This window comes from Amblyomma maculatum, chromosome 7 (assembly GCF_055883805.1).
Source record: "Amblyomma maculatum isolate TAMU_Amacu chromosome 7, ASM5588380v1, whole genome shotgun sequence".
In the NCBI taxonomy this organism is placed as follows: Eukaryota; Metazoa; Arthropoda; class Arachnida; order Ixodida; family Ixodidae; genus Amblyomma; species Amblyomma maculatum.
In genome coordinates, this window is record NC_139350.1 from 82,600,101 (window position 1) to 82,620,937 (window position 20,837).

The window sequence follows — 20,837 nt, forward strand, 5'->3', positions numbered from 1 at the left end:
TGCAGAGATGTCATTTCACCTGTTTTTGTTTATGCTTTGATTAGGTGGAGTACTCGAGCAACTTGGTCAGAATTAATCATAAATCATTATCATGTGCATCATCACAGAAGTATTACTGGTAGGACCATATCATGCCCATGCATGCTCACCTTTGTAGCCTTCCCAGTAGTGTTCTGTTTCTCCAGTGGGGCCAAGTGCTGCTACAGGTACCACTGCAAGTGAAAATTACAATTATTTAAGTGCTAACATTGACCAAACCAGGCAAGTACCAATCCAAAATTGCGAAATTGCAAAAAAAGTTTTCAATGGAGTGAAACATATTTTTTATCAAGCATAAGCTGAGTTTTTCATGGTGTGACAATGACTAAGCAAAGGTGTATATACAATATGCTCATCTCAGGCTATCCTACAATGTACTGCTCAGTGTACCATATTTGGATGAAGATTATTTGCACTAACATCACTAATATTATCAGATTAATTATACTTGCTCCTGCCAGTAGCTACCCACAGATATACTACACTATAATTTTAGATTTGCTCAGCCATAACTGGAGCACCCAGGCTCAAAACCTCAACCACTACAGTCATGTTTCGATGGAGGTGAAACACGAAGGCATCTGTGCACTGTGTAAACTCAATGCCCATTAAAAAATCTTCACTAGGCATAAATTATTCTGGTGCCCTCCACTATGGCACTCTATTTTCACTCCAGCCTTCCTTCCCCATTGACGTGGGTCAGGTGTCCAGCCATAAGTGTGGCAAATACTGTGCCTTTCCTCTAAACTAAAACAAGTTGGTTTATTGGAAAAGAACAATATCAACTTGACCTTTACCATCCTTAAAAGCCAAAGCAAGATAGTCAGCTAATTTTAGTTTGTATCCCTGTAAAATTTGAGCCTGAAAAAAAGCAGTTCAGCCAAAAATGTTTTTCTATCAAGCTCCTATTGATGCAACAGCAAGTACACCTTTTTTTCACACTCAGTGCCACCATGGGGTACCTAAGAGCTTAAGGGAAATGCATGTACATGCCGGCAGCTCCTTCTTTGCAAATGGTTAAGCAGTTCAGCCAAAAATGTTTTTCTATCAAGCTCCTATTGATGCAACAGCAAGTACACCTTTTTTTCACACTCAGTGCCACCATGGGGTACCTAAGAGCTTAAGGGAAATGCATGTACATGCCGGCAGCTTCTTCTTTGCAAATGGTTAAGCTGAGTGGAACAGCGCGAAGACACGAAACACACAAGAAGAGAAGCACAACAGACGAGCGCTGAGCTTCTCTTCTTGTATGTTTCGCGTCTTCACGCTGTTCCACCCACTATGCAATTGTACCTACTTGTCCAATTGTCCATCCTACTTCAATGGTTAAGCCGAGTCTGGTTAAGTATAAACTTGTCGATAAGTTTAATTATAGCCACAATCAAGTCAGATTTTCTTGATGACCCTCACCAATATTCTGCCTACATATCTTCCACTGCACAGCAGTGTGTGAGCATTTCTTCACTTGATAAATCTCGCATTCACCGCAGAAATGGCAAATTATGCTATCATTAGGACCGCTTTCCTGCTCCACTCAAGCCAAGTCAAAGCATGCTAAACATTAATTGCTAAAATTTCTGCAATGATGCCAAATGCAGGTGCATTAGGTGATGAACTCCACTGCTCCTTGGGTGGCCCCGGCATGTCCCCAGCCTGCTTTGCACTGCATCCGCAATAAACGGCACTTTGTACGTTCACAGTAGTACAGGCTACTTGCTATAATCCCAGCCACAAATATGCGTGATCAAGTGCTGAGCTTTTCACAACAACATCGCGCACTACCGCGCCGGGCAATAAAAGGCACTTATATAGCCCTTTCTGACCCAGTCGTCGCTTCAAAAGTGGCCAGCGCTGTCATAAAGGCACAACTCTTGTCATAGCCTTAGTGTGAAAGACTCAACTGATCTTATTATAAAAGAAAATGCTATAGATTTATGCAATGCCTCCTGTTGTGGTACTAGCAGATGCCAGGCAAGCCCCACCAGGCAGCAAGTGGCAGTGACGTGCAAAATTTTCTTGCACGCAGTCATCGCTTCTACAGGGAACATAGTATTGGTTAATGACCTGCATTGTGTATCGTCTAGCTTTCGTCATGTGTTCTCATACCTTTCTTTAAAATGTTGTACCACCTTGCCCGAGCTTTCACCTTGACTCAGTTGATGACCCTTAACAATGGTTCAGACTCTCCTCTATCCAATAATCTATTTTCAAGAAAAACAAACTTACTTTATTTTTCTAACTGCTGGTTTTGTTCACATAGCTCATTCACAACCACTACTTCTGTGGCCTAAAGATGGCCAGCCTTGTTACATGCAGCACATGAACACATGAGTTTGGACAGATCTTCTTCAATGCTATTTTCTCAATGCGAAAACTATGGTACTGCTTATTTTGTGCACTCGTACAGTTTCCTCATACTGCACTGCATGCTCGCAAAGTACTCTGGAATGGTTACCATGCAGAAACCTAGGGGGCAGCTCTCGCAGTGAATAAACAGCACCATTAGTGGGCACCGGAGCAGATTTGCCAGCAAAGTTGCAGCCACCTGGGCAGGGCGCATGCATCAATGAGGTGGCCATGGGAAGGAAAGTAATCGGAGCCTGTGCACCGAAATGGTGGTTTGGACTAACTGGAGTGATGTGAAGGTCAAACAATGTAGGAGCCACAACACAAGATCAAAAGGCATGGACAAGCCCTGGCTGTTTGCTGACAGTTTATTTCATGACTGCAAGCTTGGCAAATGCCAAAACAGCTAGAATGGAAGTCAAGCAGACAGAGCAAAAAAACAATGAGAGAAAATAAAAAGTACAATGAAAAAAAATGTACAAAATTACAGATTTGTTGCAATAGGGAAACAACTTCACACAAAGCCAACCCCGAATGCATCAACTCAAATGGAACTGGCTGAGGAAGCATTCCTAGGCAAAAAAAAAAAAAGCTGCGGGGAAGAAAAGAATGGAAAGAATGGGTATAAAAGAAGAGTGGGAATGAAGGAAGTAGGAGCTGAAAAGAAAAAAATGCTGAAAAAAAGTGACAGAAATATGAAAAGTCTGTAAACTCACAAATGGTGGCTGCAAATTGACACTGCCAAGGCAACTGTAACACAATGTAAAATAGGGAAATGAAGCATCGTGATAAAAAGGAATGAATTAAGAAACATGAAAAATAGTGAAAGCACTAGGAAAAAAATATAAATTCATGAACTAACATGATGCAAGAAAGAAAAATACTAATAAATATGCAATTAGAAATGCTACTTGCCCCTTGGTAACTCTGCATTGTGCTAGTGTTTCTGCATGCTGTCAGGGACAATACCCCACCATTTGGAGATATAGCTCACGGCACAGGTTAAATAAAGGTTTTACAATCATCAACTGCATCCAGGAGTGACCCACTGGATGCGCATTGCAGTAGTCTTAGTGCACGTGTTTTCATTCTGGCAGGCATGCCAGTTAATTGGTACCAGCTATTACAGAGGTCTATGAGTTGCCCTTTCTTTCTCACGGCTTGAAAAGCATTACGAAAAGAACAGGTTGTAGTGTGCCCTCTTTTGAGAAGAACCCCTTATGGCAAATCGGGATATAATTGCCAGCTCACTCCTAGTCAAGATGGCAGCAATCCAATATTTTCATGATATAGCCAATATAGTTCTGTAAAACATATTTGGGGACATGAATAACACCAAACCTGGTGAGTGAAAATGTGTGCAATTGACCACTGCAACCCAAAAATCCCTCTGTGACCACAGATTGCTGCGAATACCGAGAAAATGTTCAGGCAGCTTCACAGCATCTCTGTGGCCCGGCACACACCTCCCAGGTAGCCCTTCCTTTCTGCCGCAAGGGGCGTGTGCATTGTGGCCTGAGTAGGGAGCCTACATTCTGTGCCACAGTGCCCAGTTATAGTGCTCTATAATATTGGGCAGTGTGATGACCGGCACCGGAGAGCGGGCCGCTTTTGCGATGACAGCCATCGACTTCCGCGAGAGGACGCGACGTGCAACAGGGGTGCCAGGTTCGCCGCTCGGCGCATAGCGGCCGTGAGGAAAGCCAGGGTACAGAAGTGGGGCGTGGTTCTCTTTGGAGCTATTTTCACACGCTACGCTATTAGTGCGATATTTAATAATGAGGCTACTTATTCCAGGTGCTTAAACTGATCCCTGAAATTCCTTTACGTCTCTCTGGAGACGTCGTGCAAGCTTGGGTATTCCTTCGACGCAGCGCGCGTTGTTTGAATCGCTATTTGAAACTCTTTCAACGTTCCGCCTTCCTGCGGACAGCCATAAATTGTCCAAATGATATATTTGTACTCAATGTTTCCAACGAAGTGTGTTGTTTTGCATTAGTTCTTCCCGTAAGGAAATAAATGCTGCTGCCGAGGAGCGCTGCTAGCACGCGGAGAAAAACAGTATACATGAGAATCAAAGCTTATGCTCTGTAAGGGCTCTTTAGGAACACCTTAGTTTTAACAAACCTTATTTACGAACACCTGCTTACATTTTGCAGCTTGCGCTTATCAATACATAACAATGTTTATCTTAATTAAATCGCCAATAATATGTGGTATATCTCTTTAGTCGGTGTTTTTTCTGTGCCCTATAATCACAGCTTATAAAAATGAGAAACACATTTATTCATAACCGTGCTAATTTAAAGCACTGCATTATTTACCGGCAAAAAGAAGAACGTATACGCGACTCAAGGATTCTCTTCTCTCTTCTAATACTCGATTACATTATTGTCGATGTATAAGAAAAGCTGCATTTTGCTTTTCGTGCAGTATTACCAGTAGTAATTGCCTAATTATTTGACATATTTACGTTTTCAAAACGCTCTGTTTTTTTGTCATGGTGTGGTGACACTGAACATCCCGCATTTGGGCAAGGCCAACGTAAACCTCGTGCACTCTAGTGCTGGCGAGACATTGACACGTAGATAAAACCAGCAAACAATTTGGCGCCGTGCCATGTACTGGAGGTAGGTCCAAAAACAAAAGCTGCGGAGCAGGACGACACGCGTGCTGCTTTTCTCTCTAGACGTCTCCTGTACTGTCAATATTTAGTTTATACAGGTTTACACTTTACCTAAGCTTTCCTTATTAATGATGCTGGGGGATTGTCAAGGCGCAGGTGTACATGTTTGCCTGCTTTCATGTTTTTTTCCTACATTCATTTTTTGCTTGGAAGATGCTGGCTGCAATTAACGGATGGTGATTTGAATAAACTCTCACCTGGAAACAAGCGCCCCCATTGTGTCATTGGCGAATCTTCCTTTGTCCGTGTCCCAACTGCACTGTATCGCCACAAAGGATGCATAGACGTTGCGGCCGTCAGAGTGACTCGCCTGCTTGGAGCACGACAGTGGCTTTACACTTTCCGTTGTCGTTCAGCCAGTTCAAAGTGCTCCACGTGGCGGGAGGAATGCGTTGGAAAAAGGTTTTTGGTTGGTGAGAGCCACGAGGATCCGAGTTGAATCGGCGATTGCGTTTTCGTTCTGAATCTGACGATATAACGAACATGGTCGCATTTCTTTAGAACCACGCCGAAGAACCACAAAGGCCAAGGAACATGGAATGAAATGATGAAACAAGCTGCTGGTGCTGATTTTAACTCCTTAGAGATCATACCAAACCGCGACAGTAATCGATTGCAAGTTTGATTTACGCTCGAGCTGCAGCCACCGCAGCGGAGACAAGCCTCTGTTTCGTCAGTCGTGTGAGAAGAGGACACGATCGCCTTGTTTATCCATAAGTAGCATTGGTTCTAGAAGGTTCCCCCGGGTTTACAAGAGCAAAACAGGGCGCTAATAAACAAAGTGAAATCTAATTACTGCAAAAAAAGTATACCACGTCCTTCCTAACTTGATCTGTATTTAAGCGTGTGATGGTGCATTTTTTGTTGTTTTTTTTTTTACTTAGTAGTTTCAATGTCCACAAATCACTGGCCAGATGTCCTTCCAAGCGGATCATTCGGTTTAATGTCTCTTGCTATAGGTTCCTGCACGCGTTTGCTCCGAAGTAGCACGACAATAGGATGGGCCTTGCCATTGCCGGTTGCACCAGCGCAGAAGGCGAGTCAGCAGCGATGAAAGGGACTGCTCCGTTGCCTCCTCCTCGAGCACCAGTTTTGGGCTCAGTCTTCGCTATCGCTTTAGATCCAGCTCGGTTATCTTTTTGAGATGATAAAATCTAAGCGGGGAGTAAGTGCGGCGTCCCATTCCGTGCCTTCAGAGCGCTATGGTACTGAGAGAGGGCGCTGCGCACAGCAAAACTGTGGAACATATTAAAAGAAGAGGGTATCGGTTATGAGATAATAGAGTTCCTACAGGAAATATACCAGGATAACAAAGTAGAAATTACATGGGAAGGAATAAGAAGTACGGAAGATGTCCAAGTATGCAAAGGTATAAGACAAGGCTGTCCTCTATCACCGCTGCTGTTCATGCTTTATATGTACGAAGTGTCTAAAAGTACGTCTGACGTATCCATTCGATTCTCGTAAAGATACGGCGGACGTCGATATACAGGGTCATGGCTATATGCACGTCGAACGCGGCCACATTCCGCTTGCTACGCGTGAATGAATCTTATCCTCTATGATATCAGCTAGCCGCGACTCTCGATGAAATGCTACGAAGAGTGCATCCGTTCTAACATAAATCGCGGTCTTCACTTAGGGTTGTGTACGGCAAGCATCGCTGTCACGCACATAGCTGCAGGCGATGCTACGTACTGCACCAGCTCCACCAGCTGGCATCGAGATATGCACATTCACGAGCAGCTTTTGCTTCGCATTAAACTATCACCTCGATCTGCCCGTAATGCGAGCGAGCTATTCCTAACATTAACGCTGTCTTAGGTCCTGCATCGACCTCCGAAGATCTATCACCGGCACAACACACACACACACACCTCGCCGTGCAGAACATTCGGCAGTCCAAAGTATGTATGTGAAATGGCATTATGCTCGTTCCTCACATGCAGACCGAGGAAACAGGATGTTTCTAGCTAAATCCTTCGTTTAAATTCTACCTCAGAGCCATGGCAGAAGACATGCCGAATCTACTAGAGGCCTGCGCTACTACTGCGGCGAGCTGCACATCGACTCGTCGAGGCGAAGACCTACTGCACCGCACCGCAAGAGTGCACAACCGGAAAGCCGGAAGCACGAATGATCCGAATTCCCTGTGAATGGCAATGTTCTTTGGTATTTAGGCGAAGACTAGACTAAAGTTCTTAGCCTGCATCTTTTTCTTGTCGTTGAATTTTGCGTACATGTAGTTTAAACCCCCGCATGCTAGAGGTTAGCATGACCCGACTGAACGGCCGAGCAGCTTTGAAACGATCGGGATCGATATGCATGCATCGCCGGACTTAGGTACGCGGTAGAAAATGTGCGCTGTACATTTCGTTGCAGAAGCTGACTCTTGGAATTTTTCAGAGTGTGCCATGCAAGTGATCGTTGCTACAACCACGCATCCATGTTCCAACGGCTGGCCTACCCCAAGGCGCATAAATGTTCAACCGTGGACGTATCAATGATCGAAGAGACAGATTTTCACACTATTGGGCGCGAAATCGATAGCTACCAGTGCTCAGTGTTAGAGAAATTCTGCCTTGATCATGCGCAATTCAGTGTTTCAGGTGTGGTCAGTAGCTATAAGTTTGAACAGTTCGCCTGTCAAGTCAGCGGCGCCAGCGATGGACCGGCGGAGCGATTTTCCACGCTACACCGCTGTCTTGCTAGAAAGCCTACCTAGGCGGCGTTTGACATTCAGCTGCTTTTTGTGGGCCCCGTAATTGAAAGCAACGCCTTCAGAAACGCGTTAAATGTTCAAAAATGTATTCTCTTCAACAGTTTCACTCCAGGCTGTCAAAGCAGGCGGACGTTGATAGAACAGTTGAGCACTCCAGTCTTTAGAAATCTGTAGAATCGCCTTCAGTTTGTAAAATTATTGGAATAGGTCACTTTCCGATCGCTGGGACATAGACCCTCATGACAGCGCTGTCCCGTGAATAAGGACGACACCAGACCGAAAGCTTATCTCATATAACATAGCTAACCAAGGTATACCTTACAGCATTGTGTTGATTTTTATGGTGCATAAGCGACTAATGCTGCCATGCACCAAGAACAAGGTTTAATGTATTTATTTTGTGTGTAATGACTAAAATGTTCTTTAGGATGTAGCTTGTTTAGGAGCATTTTAGGAAACCAAAAATGCAGGAAATTTGCACGTCTCTCCTAGGATCATGCTGGGATGGAAAGGGATCTGTTGCAGAATTGTACAAAATGTTTGGTCTTATTTTCTCGACTCTGGCACACGTGTAAGATATGGTTTATTGTTAGTTCATCTCCACACTCCTTGCATATTGGTTTGTCCTCTTTCATAAGTATGAAGCTGTGTGTGAGGTATGGGTATGTGTTTTGTGATGACCTAAAATGGCCTCCGTGTTGTGTTTTTGATTACTGCATGATTTCCATTCCTTAATGGCAGGTTTGACAAGTATAGTTTGTAGTTTATCTCAATGTTTCAAAAATCCTGCCATTTCACTCTCACTTTTCTTTGTACAAGCTTCTTGGTATCTTCATGCAGCATATTCACCCTCTGTGGTTTAGCATTGCATCAAGGTAACCAGCTGGTTATTTCTTTTCATCACCTTTCAAGACGACTGTCCCGATTTCATAAAGTGTAGGGTTTCTGACAACAGGAACTCCTTGAAAGTCATAGAAATAAATGAGATCCACAATCATGGGCTATCTAGGGTATGCATATACATGTCCATCGCTCAGTGGAAGGGTGTCAGCACGCTGTTAGAACAGGTCTTGTGGTAACAACAACCATTGTCTGAGGAGGTCCTTTAATGGGCATTGAAATGCTATGTAACTACAGGTACTGATAGAACTCTTGATCATGTTATGTGATGATGCGATCCTTGCGTGCATATAGGTATACATTTCAGAATCTGCAGTGCACCACTTGACCATTTGTCACCAGTTTGTGTGAAAATGTATTTTTCTTGCATGTTAACCAGTATTTAACAGATGACCCCTGTGCACAAGCCAAAAGTGCCACGAGCCAAATGTCACGAGGCCACACGAAATGGCAGGAGCTGTTAAGTCAAGCTTACAAAGTTATATTTGAAATATGTTCTGTGACGTTTCAGCTCCAATTAAGAAAGGTTGAGGCTTACAGAGGTCTATGCCAGGTTGTCTATCACCTAACAGGGCAGCCTATGACCGTATGCTAATCTGAGATAACAGAGGCATGAATTAAGGAATTAGTAATTATGTTTGTAGCAAAGGGCATGTAAATTAATGGGAATCCACAGTGGGATCTGCAGACAAGAACCATTAACGCTGGCACACCATACTCTTACAGGTGGAGAATAGGAGTCTCCCTAACTTTTTTTCTCCTCAAAGCTTGTCATTTCCTTCATTCTTCCAGATGAGGAAGATGTGAAAACGATAGCATCGAAAATTCCAGAGACCATCATTAACAAGGATGCTGATCCCAACAGCGTAAAAAGGAATTTCAGAAAAGATGGGTGACTAGTAATGCTGGCAACAGTTGAAGCTAAGTGGAAAGGCATGAAATTGAAATGCAACATATGCAGAGATATGTTGCAAGACGACCAGTCTGTGGTGTGCGACATCTGTCTCCATTAGTTTCATCAAGTGATTGGCCAAAGCAGATGGGGCTTGTGGTTTTGTGATAAGTGCAGTGTAATAGCATAGATGCAACCTTGCCCATTAATAATTGGAGTGGAGTAAGTGCATTGTTTTGTTTTTGTAAGATGTTCATGGTTTCCATGCAAACATTATGAGAATTTTTTTCCTAGAGAATTTTGCTGAAATGTGAATATAATGTGCAATAAAACTAATGTTTTCTTGCTATTTACTTTTCCTTGTATACATTAGTTTTGTGAAGAAAACCACAGGCTAGAAGGAAATGTAATGGCATGCATTTTGATACTTGGCCCCGTTGTGCTGGCTCAGTAGTTAGAGTGCTTGGCTGCTGAACCGAAAGATGCAGATTTGGTTCCAGCCACAGCAGGGGCATTTCAATAGAGGCGAAACAATAGGCCGTCATGCACCGTGCGGTGTCATTGCATGTAAAAGAACCCCAGGTGGCCGAAATTATACCGGAGCCCTCAACTATTGTGTTCCTCATAGCCGTAGTTATTTTAGGATGCTAAACCAGCTATATATCATATCATACTCTAAGATGCTATTCATGGTCAGTTAATCATACACTAAATTATCAATTTTTTCTGCATGGTACAGCAGCTGTTGTACAATTTTACTTTAGCCTTCATGAAGAATATCACACTGGCTCCATATGGCCTTCTGTTGACCCTTGATATGCGTCACAGTCACACACCCAAGTATGTATTTGTCTAAGGGCCCCTATGCATGCAAGGAGGGGACCGTTACTTTCCATTTGTCAGAACTGAAATGCACGATCCACATCATTTCTGTAATTCAACTGCCTGCTATTTGAACTGTCCAGCATTGATGCAATTTTCAAAGAACTGCAATTAGCAAATTAATTCAAGCAGGAAACCATGCCAAGAACTGCTTCGGTTTCATCTTTAATAACTGTTTGAGAACTAAAATTAGCCAAATGTTGCAAAAAATAGATGAGAGGTTACAAAATCTAAAAAACAATGCAGCCTACCTGTGGCATGTAGGGTTTCACATCCTAAAGTGACATATGTAGCTATGCAAAATACCGCTGTGGAGAGCTCCAGACTAATTTGACTGCCCGGGCTTTGTACTTCGCATTGACATCTTGCAGGAAACAGAAGCATTTGCATTTCACCTGGACCAAAGTGCGACTGCCATCACTGGCATTAAACATCACGACCTTGGGGCAAGTAGCCGAACGTCCCACTAAAATGTCGCAGCGTCTACGTACATGCTATACACATCAACCTTTCTAGCATTATAGCTGTCGCATGCATGGCAGATATTCATGTTTAGCTTTGGACTGACAAGTTTAAAAGTGTACTATTTGTGTTTGTCTAGCATGAAAAACAAAGGAAACTAAGGAAAAACGAAAAAAAAATGAACATATGTTGAAAAAGCACTAGTCATTAACACATAAAGCATATTCGTTCCTTTATTAATGATAAAGTGGCCTTCAACAATAGTACAAAGCCTGAACATTAAGGAAGGTGCTGTGCCAGGCAGCTACTTTACAGAAACCTGAACCATTTCACCTGTAGTAATGCGCATCCCGGCGGTGTGGGCTGGGACTTATTTTTCGGTCCACTCCAACATGCGAAAACTGCATCATGTACATTCCCATTTTCCGAGTTTTGAGCTCTGCAGGCTAACAAATTGTCGATGACTTATTTTCGTCTGATTGTTGCACAGCACGTGTAAATAAATTACCACTGCACCTAATAAACACTGACATGCACGTGCAACATCGCCGATCATAAACGGACACACTGATGTCCGTCCGGACATCGGCGCACTCATCACAGCACTCTTCGTAGTCTCACACAGCAATCTAGTAGGACGTAACCTGTACATCACAGCATCTCACGGTAAGCACAAACTACACCTCCAACAAACACGAATGACGCGATGCTTCGGCTAGAGACACGCCGGCGGCACCCAGCTTTTTCAGCGCCGCTTGTATATGTACTACATAGAACTTGCAGCACCAAACCTCAATGCGAGCAAAAAGCGATGCGTTACGTGACGCATCTCATCACAGATGGAAGTGACGAAACTTTGAAGATTCAAAACTACATAACTACATAACGACCGTCGTAGACGTTAATCCACATGATAACGAGGACCAAATGAGCGGGCGTGCGGGCCGCGGGCTGGCCGTCAACACCGCGATTACATGCGCTTGCGCTCTGGTCGTGCTTGCCACCCTGCCGCGGTCCAACTCACGTAAACCTATCATCATGCCATGACGTAGTATATCATCTATTCTGGGCACTATTCTTGCCACTGTACTATTCTTTGCAATTTCACATTTCACGCATGCAGTATTTATTTTTTTATTTATACAAGTACCTGCAGCGCCCAGGAGCATTATAGCAGGGGGGGCAACAACGGTAAAAAAATGCCTAAAATGAGCATGTTACAATACTGAAAGTACGCAGTAAAGCACATTTTTTTAACAATAAAAACAATATGTAGTACATACTTCTTGCACCTCACACACACGTACACCTCATACCAACTCCGATTTGGCTACATATGGCTACGATGTTGTTGCTACAACCACATCTGGGGATCTCGGATCCGTCCGGCTTTCGCGGCGGATCTTAAGGCCGATATCGGAGAAAAATGCGATGGGTCCGTCGGAAGAACCCTACCGATCGGGTCCGTCCGCCGTACCTCTGAAAAATATTTCCCGGATCCGTCCGTCGTATCCCGAAGAAAAACGCACCGGGTCCGTCGGACGTACCTTTAAGACCATTGATCGGGTCCGTCTGACGTACCTTTAGCCACAGCCTTATATGTAAACCTGGAACGGAGGATACAAGACAGTAACCTAGGTTTTAACCTGTCGTATAGATTAGGTGGAAAGGCGGTAGAGCAGCGCCTCCCCTGTTTGATGTATGCAGACGATATTGTGCTACTAGCTGAGAGTCTGGAAGAATTGCAAACTCTGGTTAAGTATTGTATTTTGGAGACGAAAGGGATGCTCTAGGCTTCAGCTTTAGCGCAGTTAAGTCGGGCCTGATGATTTTCAACTGCTCGACTGATCAGGGTCTTAAAATACAAGGCCATGAAATACCCAGAGTAGCAGACAGAAAGAAGCGTTTTGGGGTAGCTCGGTTGGAAACGCTGATTGGTGGACACGCCGCGGCCTGGCGTGACGTTTTTTGCGTCGGGCTCGATGCTTAACCGGACGTGACGTAGTCAAAAACTGGATTTGCTTGTTTTTTTTCGTCCCTAGACGCTCTAGGGAATCGCTAGGTGCCCCCCGCTCTGGCAACGCGCGCGATTCCGGCGTTTGGTTCGTGGATCTCGCTGCTGCATGGCACCGGCGCGTTCGGTCACCGAGGTGCTCGACGATGGCGGGCCTGCGCGTTTACGTGAATGCGCTTTCGGCACGCCGATCCGTGCTTTACGTTGGGCGGAATGACGTTGATGATGGCGACGACCTGCGGGAGATCGCAAGCACCGTCAAGGTAAGTATAAATTGCTCAAAATTGTTTCGCATTTTGCTTATTTATAAGTGCTGTGTCGCTTGTCTCTCCCCACGTGTTTCCAGGACCTCGTGCAGCAGCAGCTCGTGGCATGGACGCTCCTCGTGTTCAAAAAAAAAAAAATCGGCCACGGCTATGGAGACCTCCACGAAAACATCCGCCATCGGCAACTAACCGCTGCCTGACTGCTATGCTGAGGCGCACGTCTGCCGTGCGCATTCTCAACCCTGGTTGAGGTACAAGAACGCAGATTTCTTTGTCGAAAGTTTTGTAATATGTTGCGCATTCATCAAACGAAGTGTCTAAAGGTACGTCCGACGTATCCATTCGATTCTCGTAAAGATACGGCGGACGTCGATATACAGGCTCATGGCTATACGCACGTCGAACGCGGCCACATTCCGCTCACGATTCCGCTTGCTACGCGTGAATGAATCTTATCCTCTATGATATCAGCTAGCCGCGACTCTCGATGAGGTGCTACGAAGAGTGCATCCGTTCTAACATAGATCACGGTCTTCACTCAGGGTTGTGTACGGCAAGCATCGCTGTCACGCACATAGCTGCAGGCGATGCTACGTACTGCACCCGCTCCACCAGCTGGCTTTCGCTTCGCACTAAACTATTACCTCGATCTGCCCGTAATGTAAGCGAGCTACTCCTAGCATTTACGCTGTCTTAGGTCCTGCATCGACCTCCGAAGATCTAGCGCCGGCACAACACACACACACCTAGCCGTGCAGAACGATCGGCAGTCCAAAGTATGTAGGCTGTGGCTAAAGGTACGTCGGACGGACCCGATCAATGGTCTTAAAGGTACGTCCGACGGACCCGGTGCGTTTTTCTTCGGGATCCGTCCTACGGATCCGGGAAATATTTTTCAGAGGTACGGCGGACGGACCCGATCGGTAGGGTTCTTCCGACGGACCCAACGCATTTTTCTCCGATATGGGCCTTGGGATCCGTCGGGAAAGCCGGACTCAGATGTGGTTGTAGCAACAACATGGTAGCCATATGTAGCCAAATCGAAGTTGGTATGAGGTGTACGTGCGAGGTGTAAGAAGTACGTACTACATACTGCATGCGTGAAATGTGAAATTACAAAGAATAGTACAGTGGCAAGAATAGTGCCTAGAATGGGTGATATACTACGTGATGTCATGATGATAGGTTTACGTGAGTTGGACCGCGGCAGGGTGGCAAGCACGACCAGAGCGCAAGCGCATGTAATCGCGGTGTTGACGGCCAGCCCGCGGCCCGCACGCCCGCTCATTTGGTCCTCGTTATTATGTGGATTAACGTCTACGACGGTCGTTATGTAATTATGTAGTTTTGATTCTTCAAAGTTTCCTCACTTCCATCTGTGATGAGATTCGTCACGTAACGCATCGCTTTCTGCTCGCATTGAGGTTTGATGCTGCAAGTTCTACGTAGTACAAGCGGCGCTGAAAAAGCTGGGCACCGCCGGCGTGTCTCTAGCCCAAGCATCGCGTCATTCGTGTTTGTTGTACAACTGGAGGCGTGGTTTGTGCTTACCGTGAGATGCTGTGATTACGGATTACGTCCTACTAGAGTGCTGTGTGAGACTACGAAGAGTGCTGTGATGAGTGCGCCGATGTCCGGACGGACATCAGTGTGTCCGTTTATGATCGGCGATGTTGCACGTGCATGTCAGTGTTTATTAGGTGCAGTGGTAATTTATTTACACGCGCTGTGCAACAATCAGACGAAAATAAGTCATCGACAATTTGTTAGCCTGTACTACAGAGCTCAAAACTCGGAAAATGGGAATGCACGATGCAGTTTTCGCATGTTGGAGTGGACCGAAAAATAAGTGCCCAGCCCACACCGCCGGGATGCGTATTACTACAGGTGAAATGGTTCAGGTTTCTGTAAAATAGCTGCCTGGCACAGCACCTTTCTAAATGTTCAGGCTTTGTACTATTGTTGAAGGCCACTTTATCATTAATAAAGGAACGAATATGCTTTATGTGTTAATGACTAATGCTTTTTCAACATATTATGTTCATTTTTTTTTTTTTCGTTTTTCCTTAGTTTCCTTTGTTTTTCATGCTAGACAAACACAAATAGTACACTTTTAAACTTGTCAGTCCAAAGCTGAACATGAATATCTGCCATGCATGTGACAGCTTTAATGCTAGAAAGGTTGACATGTATAGCATGTACGTACACGCTGCGACATCTTAGTGGCACGTTAGGCTACTTGCCCCAAGGTCGTGATGTTTAATACCAGTGATGGCAGTCGCACTTTGGTGCAGGTGAAATGCAAATGCTTCTGTTTTCTGCAAGATGTCAATTCAAAGTACAAAGCCCAGGCAGTCAAATTAGTCTGGAGCTCTCCACTACGGTATTCTTCATAGCTACATATGTCACTTTAGGATGTGAAACCCTACATGCCACAGGTAGGCTGCATTGTTTTTTAGATTTTGTAACCTCTCATCTATGTTTTGCAACATTTGGCTAATTTTAGTTCCCAAACAGTTGCTAAAGATGAAACCGAAGCAGTTCTTGGCATGGTTTGCTGCTTAGATTAATTTGCTAATTGCAGTTCTTTGAAACTTGCATCAATGCTGGACAGTTCAAATAGCAAGCAGTTGAATTACAGAAATGATCTGGATCATGCATTTCAGTTCTGACAAGTGGAAAGTAACGGTCCCCTCCTTGCATGCATAGGTGCCTTTAGACAAATACATACTCGGGTGTGTGATTGTGACGCATATCAAGGGTCAACAGAAGGCCATGTGGAGCCAGTGTGATATTCTTCATGAAGGCTAAAGTAAAATTGTACAACAGCTGCTGTACCACGCAGAAAAAAAATTGATCATTTAGTGTATGATTAACTGACCATGAATAGCATCTTACTCAGAGTATGATGTGATATATATCTGGTTTAGCATCCCAAAATAATTACGGCTATGAGGAACACAATAGTTGAGGGCTCCGGTATAATTTCGACCATATGGGGTTCTTTTACATGCACTGACACCGCACGGTGCATGACGGCCTATTGTTTCGCCTCTATTAAAATGTCCCTGCTGTGGCTGGAACCAAATCTGCATCTTTGGGTTCAGCAGCCAAGCACTCTAACTACTGAGCCAGCACAACGGGGCCAAGTATCAAAATGCATGCCATTACATTTCTTTCTAGCCTGTGGTTTTCTTCACAGAACTAATGTATACAAGGAAAAGTAAACAGCAAGAAAACACTAGTTTTATTGCACATTATATTCACATTTCAGCAAACATTCTCTAGGAAAAAATTTCTCATAATGTTTTCATGGAAACCATGAACAAAACAAAACAATGCACTTACTCCACTCGAATTATTAATGGGCAAGGTTGCATCTATGCTACTACACTGTGCTTATCACAAAACCACAAGCCCCATCTGCTTTGGCCAATCACTTGATGGAACTAACGGAGACAGATGTCGCACACCACAGACTGGTCGTCTCGCAACATATCTCTGCATATGTTGCATTTCAATTTCATGCCTTTCCACTTAGTTTCAACTGTTGCCAGCATTACTAGTCACCCATCTTTTCTGAAATTCCTTTTTACGCTGTTGGGATCAGCATCCTTGTTAACGATGGTCTCTGGCATTTTAGATGCTATCATTTTCACATCTTCCTCATCTGGAAGAACGAAGGAAATGACAAGCTTTGAGCAGACAAAAAATTAGGGAGACTCCTAATCTCCACCTGTAAGGGTATGGTGTGCCAGCGTTAATGGTTCTTGTCTGCAGATCCCACTGTGGATTCTCGTTAATTTACATGCCCTTTGCTACAAACATTACTACTAATTCCTTAATTCATGTCTCTGTTATCTCAGATATACTCATTAGCATACGGTCGTAGGCTGCCCTGTTAGGTGATAGACAACCTGGCATAGACCTCTGTAAGCCTCAACCTTTCTTAATTGGAGCTGAAACGTTGAAGCTGAAATATTTCAAATATAACTTTGTAAGCTTGGCTTAACAGCTCCTGCCATGTCGTGTGGCCTCGTGACATTTGGCTCGTGGCACTTTTGGCTTGTGCACAGGGGTCATCTGTTAAACACTGGTTAACATGCATGAAAAATACATTTTCACACAAACTGGTGGCAAATGGTCAAGTAAGTGGTGCACTGCAGATTCTGAAATGTATACCTATATTCATGCAAGGATCGCATCATCACATAACATGATCAAGAGTTCTATCAGTACCTGTAGTTACATAGCATTTCAATGCCCATTAAAGGACCACCTCAGACAATGGTTGTTGTTATCTCAAGACCTGTTCTAACAGCGTACTGACGCCATTCCACTGAGCGATGGACATGTATATGCATACCCTAGATAGCTCATGATTGTGGATCTAATTTATTTCTATGACTTCCAAGGAGTTCCTGTCGTCAGAAACTTTATGAAATCGGGAAAGTAGTCTTGAAAGGTGATGAAAAGAAATAACCAGGTTACCTTGACGCAATGCTAAATTACAAAGGGTGAATATGCTGCATGAAGATACCAAGAAGCTTGTACAAAGAAAAGTGAGAGTGAAATGGCAGGATTTTTGAAACATTGAAATAAACTACAAACTATACTTGTCAAACCTGTCATTAAGGAATGGAAATCATGCAGTAATCAAAAACACAACATGGAGGACATTTTAGGTCATCTTCACAAAACACATACCCAAACCTCACACACAGCTTCATACTTATGAAAGAGGACAAACCAATATGCAAGGAGTGTGGAGATGAACTAACAATAAACCATATCTTACACATGCGCCAGAGTCGAGAAAAGAGGAAACATTTTGTACAATTTCCAACAGATCCATTTCCATCCCAGCATGATCCTAGGAGAGACGTGCAAATTTCCTGCATTTTTGGTTTCCTAAAATGTTCCTAAACAAGCTACATCCTAAAGAACATTTTAGTCATTACACACAAAATAAATACATTAAACCTTGTTCTTGGTGCATGGCAGCATTAGTCGCTTAGGCACCATAAAAATCAACACAATGCTGTAAGGTATATCTTGGTTAGCTATGTTATATGAGACAAGCTTTCGGCCTGGTGTGGTCCTTATTCACATGACAGCGCTGTCATGAGGGCCTATGTCCCAGCGATCGGAAAGTGACCTATTCCAATAATTTTACAAACTGAAGGTGATAGTACAGATTTCTAAAGACTGGAGTGCTCAACTGTTTTATCAACGTCCGCCTGCTTTGACAGCCTGGAGTGAAACTGTTGAAGAGAATACATTTTTGAACATTTAACGCGTTTCTGAAGGCGTTGCTTTCAATTACGGGGCCAACAAAAAGCAGGTGAATGTCAAACGCCGCCTAGATAGGCTTTCTAGCAAGACAGCGGTGTAGCGTGGAAAATCGCTCCGCCGATCCATCGCTGGCGCCGCTGACTTGAAAGGCGAACTGTTCAAACTTATATAGCTACTGACCACACCTGAAACACTGAATTGCGCATGATCAAGGCAGAATTTCTCTAACACTGAGCACTGGTAGCTATCGATTTCGCGCCCAATATTGTGAAAATCTGTCCTCTCTTCGATCATTGATACGTCCACGGTTGAACATTTATGCGCCTCGGGGTAGGCCAGCCGTGGGAACATGGATGCGTGCTTGTAGCAACGATCGCTTGCATGGTACACTCTGCAAAATTCCAAGAGTCAGCTTCTTCAACGAAATGTGCAGCGCACATTTTCTACCGCGTACCTAAGCCCGGCGATGCATGCATATCGATCCCGATCGTTTCAAAGCTGCGCGGCCGTTCAGTCGGGTCACGCTAACCTCGAGCATGCGGGGGTTTAAACTACATGTACGCAAACTTCAGCGACAAGAAAAAGATGCAGCCTAAGCACTTTAGTCTAGTAATCCCCTATATACCAAAGAACATTGCTGTTCACAGGGAATTCGGATCATTCACGCTTCCGGCTTTCCGGTTGTGCACTCTTGCGGTGCGGTGCAGTAGGTCTTCACCTCGACGAGTCGATGTGCAGGCCTCTAGTAGATTCGGCATGTCTTCTGCCACGGCTCTGAGGTAGAATTTAAACGAAGAATTTAGCTAAAAACATCCTGTTTTCTCGGTCTGCATGTGAGGAACGAGCATAATGCCATTTCACATACATACTTTGGACTGCCGAATGTTCAGCTGCACGACGAGGTGTGTGTGTGTTGTGCCGGCGCTAGATCTTCAGAGGTCGATGCAGGACCTAAGACAGCGTAAATGCTAGGAATAGCTCGCTCGCATTACGGGCAGATCGAGGTGATAGTTTAGTGCGAAGCGAAAGCTGCTCGTGAATGTGCGTATCTCGATGCCAGCTGGTGGAGCGGGTGCAGTACGTAGCATCGCCTGCAGCTATGTGCTTGACAGCGATGTTTGCCGTACACAACCCTAAGTGAAGACCGTGATCTATGTTAGAACGGATGCACTCTTCGTAGCACCTCATCGAGAGTCGCGGCTAGCTGATATCATAGAGGATGAGATCCATTCACGCGCAGCAAGCGGAATGGGGCCGCGTTCGACGTGCATATAGCCATGAGCCTGTATATCGACGTCCGCCGTATCTTTACGAGAATCGAATGGATCCGTCGGACGTACCTTTAGACACTTCGAAGTATGTATGTGAAATGGCATTATGCTCGTTCCTCACATGCAGACCGAGGAAACAGGATGTTTCTAGCTAAATTCTTCGTTTGAATTCTACCTCAGAGCCGTGGCAGAAGACATGCCGAATTTACTAGAGGCCTGCGCTGCTACTGCGGCGAGCTGCACATCGACTCGTCGAGGCGAAGACCTACTGCACCGCACCGCAAGAGTACACAACCGGAAAGCCAGAGGCGCGAATGATCCGAATTCCCTGTGAACAGCAATGTTCTTTGGTATTTAGGGGAAGACTAGACTAAAGTGCTTAGCCTGCATCTTTTTCTTGTCGTTGAATTTTGCGTACATGTAGTTTAAACCCCCGCATGCTCGAGGTTAGCATGACCCGACTGAACGGCCGCGCAGCTTTGAAACGATCGGGATCGATATGCATGCATCGCCGCGGACTTGGGTACGCGGTAGAAAATGTGCGCTGCACATTTCGTTGCAGAAGCTGACTCTTGGAATTTTGCAGAGTGCGCCATGCAAGTGGTCGTTGCTACAACCACACATCCATGTTCCAACGGCTGGCCTACCCCGAGGCGCATAAATGTTCAACCGTGGACGTATCAATGATCGAAGAGAGGACAGATTTTCACAATATTGGGCGCGAAATCGATAGCTACCAGTGCTCAGTGTTATTCTGCGTTGATCATGCGCAATTCAGTGTTTCAGGTGTGGTCAGTAGCTGTAAGTTTGAACAGTTCGCCTGTCAAGTCAGCGGCGCCAGCGATGGACCGGCGGAGCGATTTTCCACGCTACACCGCTGTCTTGCTAGAAAGCCTACCTAGGCGGCGTTTGACATTAAGCTGCTTTTTGTGGGCCCCGTAATTGAAAGCAACGCCTTCAGAAACGCGTTAAATGTTCAAAAATGTATTCTCTTCAACAGTTTCACTCTAGGCTGTCAAAGCAGGCGGACGTTGATAAAACATTTGAGCACTCCAGTCTTTA

At 44.7% G+C, this 20,837-nt stretch overlaps 1 protein-coding gene across 1 annotated transcript in view; it reads right to left on the reverse strand.

The window, feature by feature from the left end:
* LOC146183758 (uncharacterized) overlaps positions 1-20,837 on the reverse strand; it is a 102,504-nt gene that overhangs the window by 6,869 nt on the left and 74,798 nt on the right. Inside the window, exon 2 of the mRNA XM_084608759.1 lies at positions 150-212. Coding sequence (XP_084464885.1) covers positions 150-212 — 63 coding nt within the window. The remainder of the gene's footprint in view (positions 1-149; positions 213-20,837) is intronic.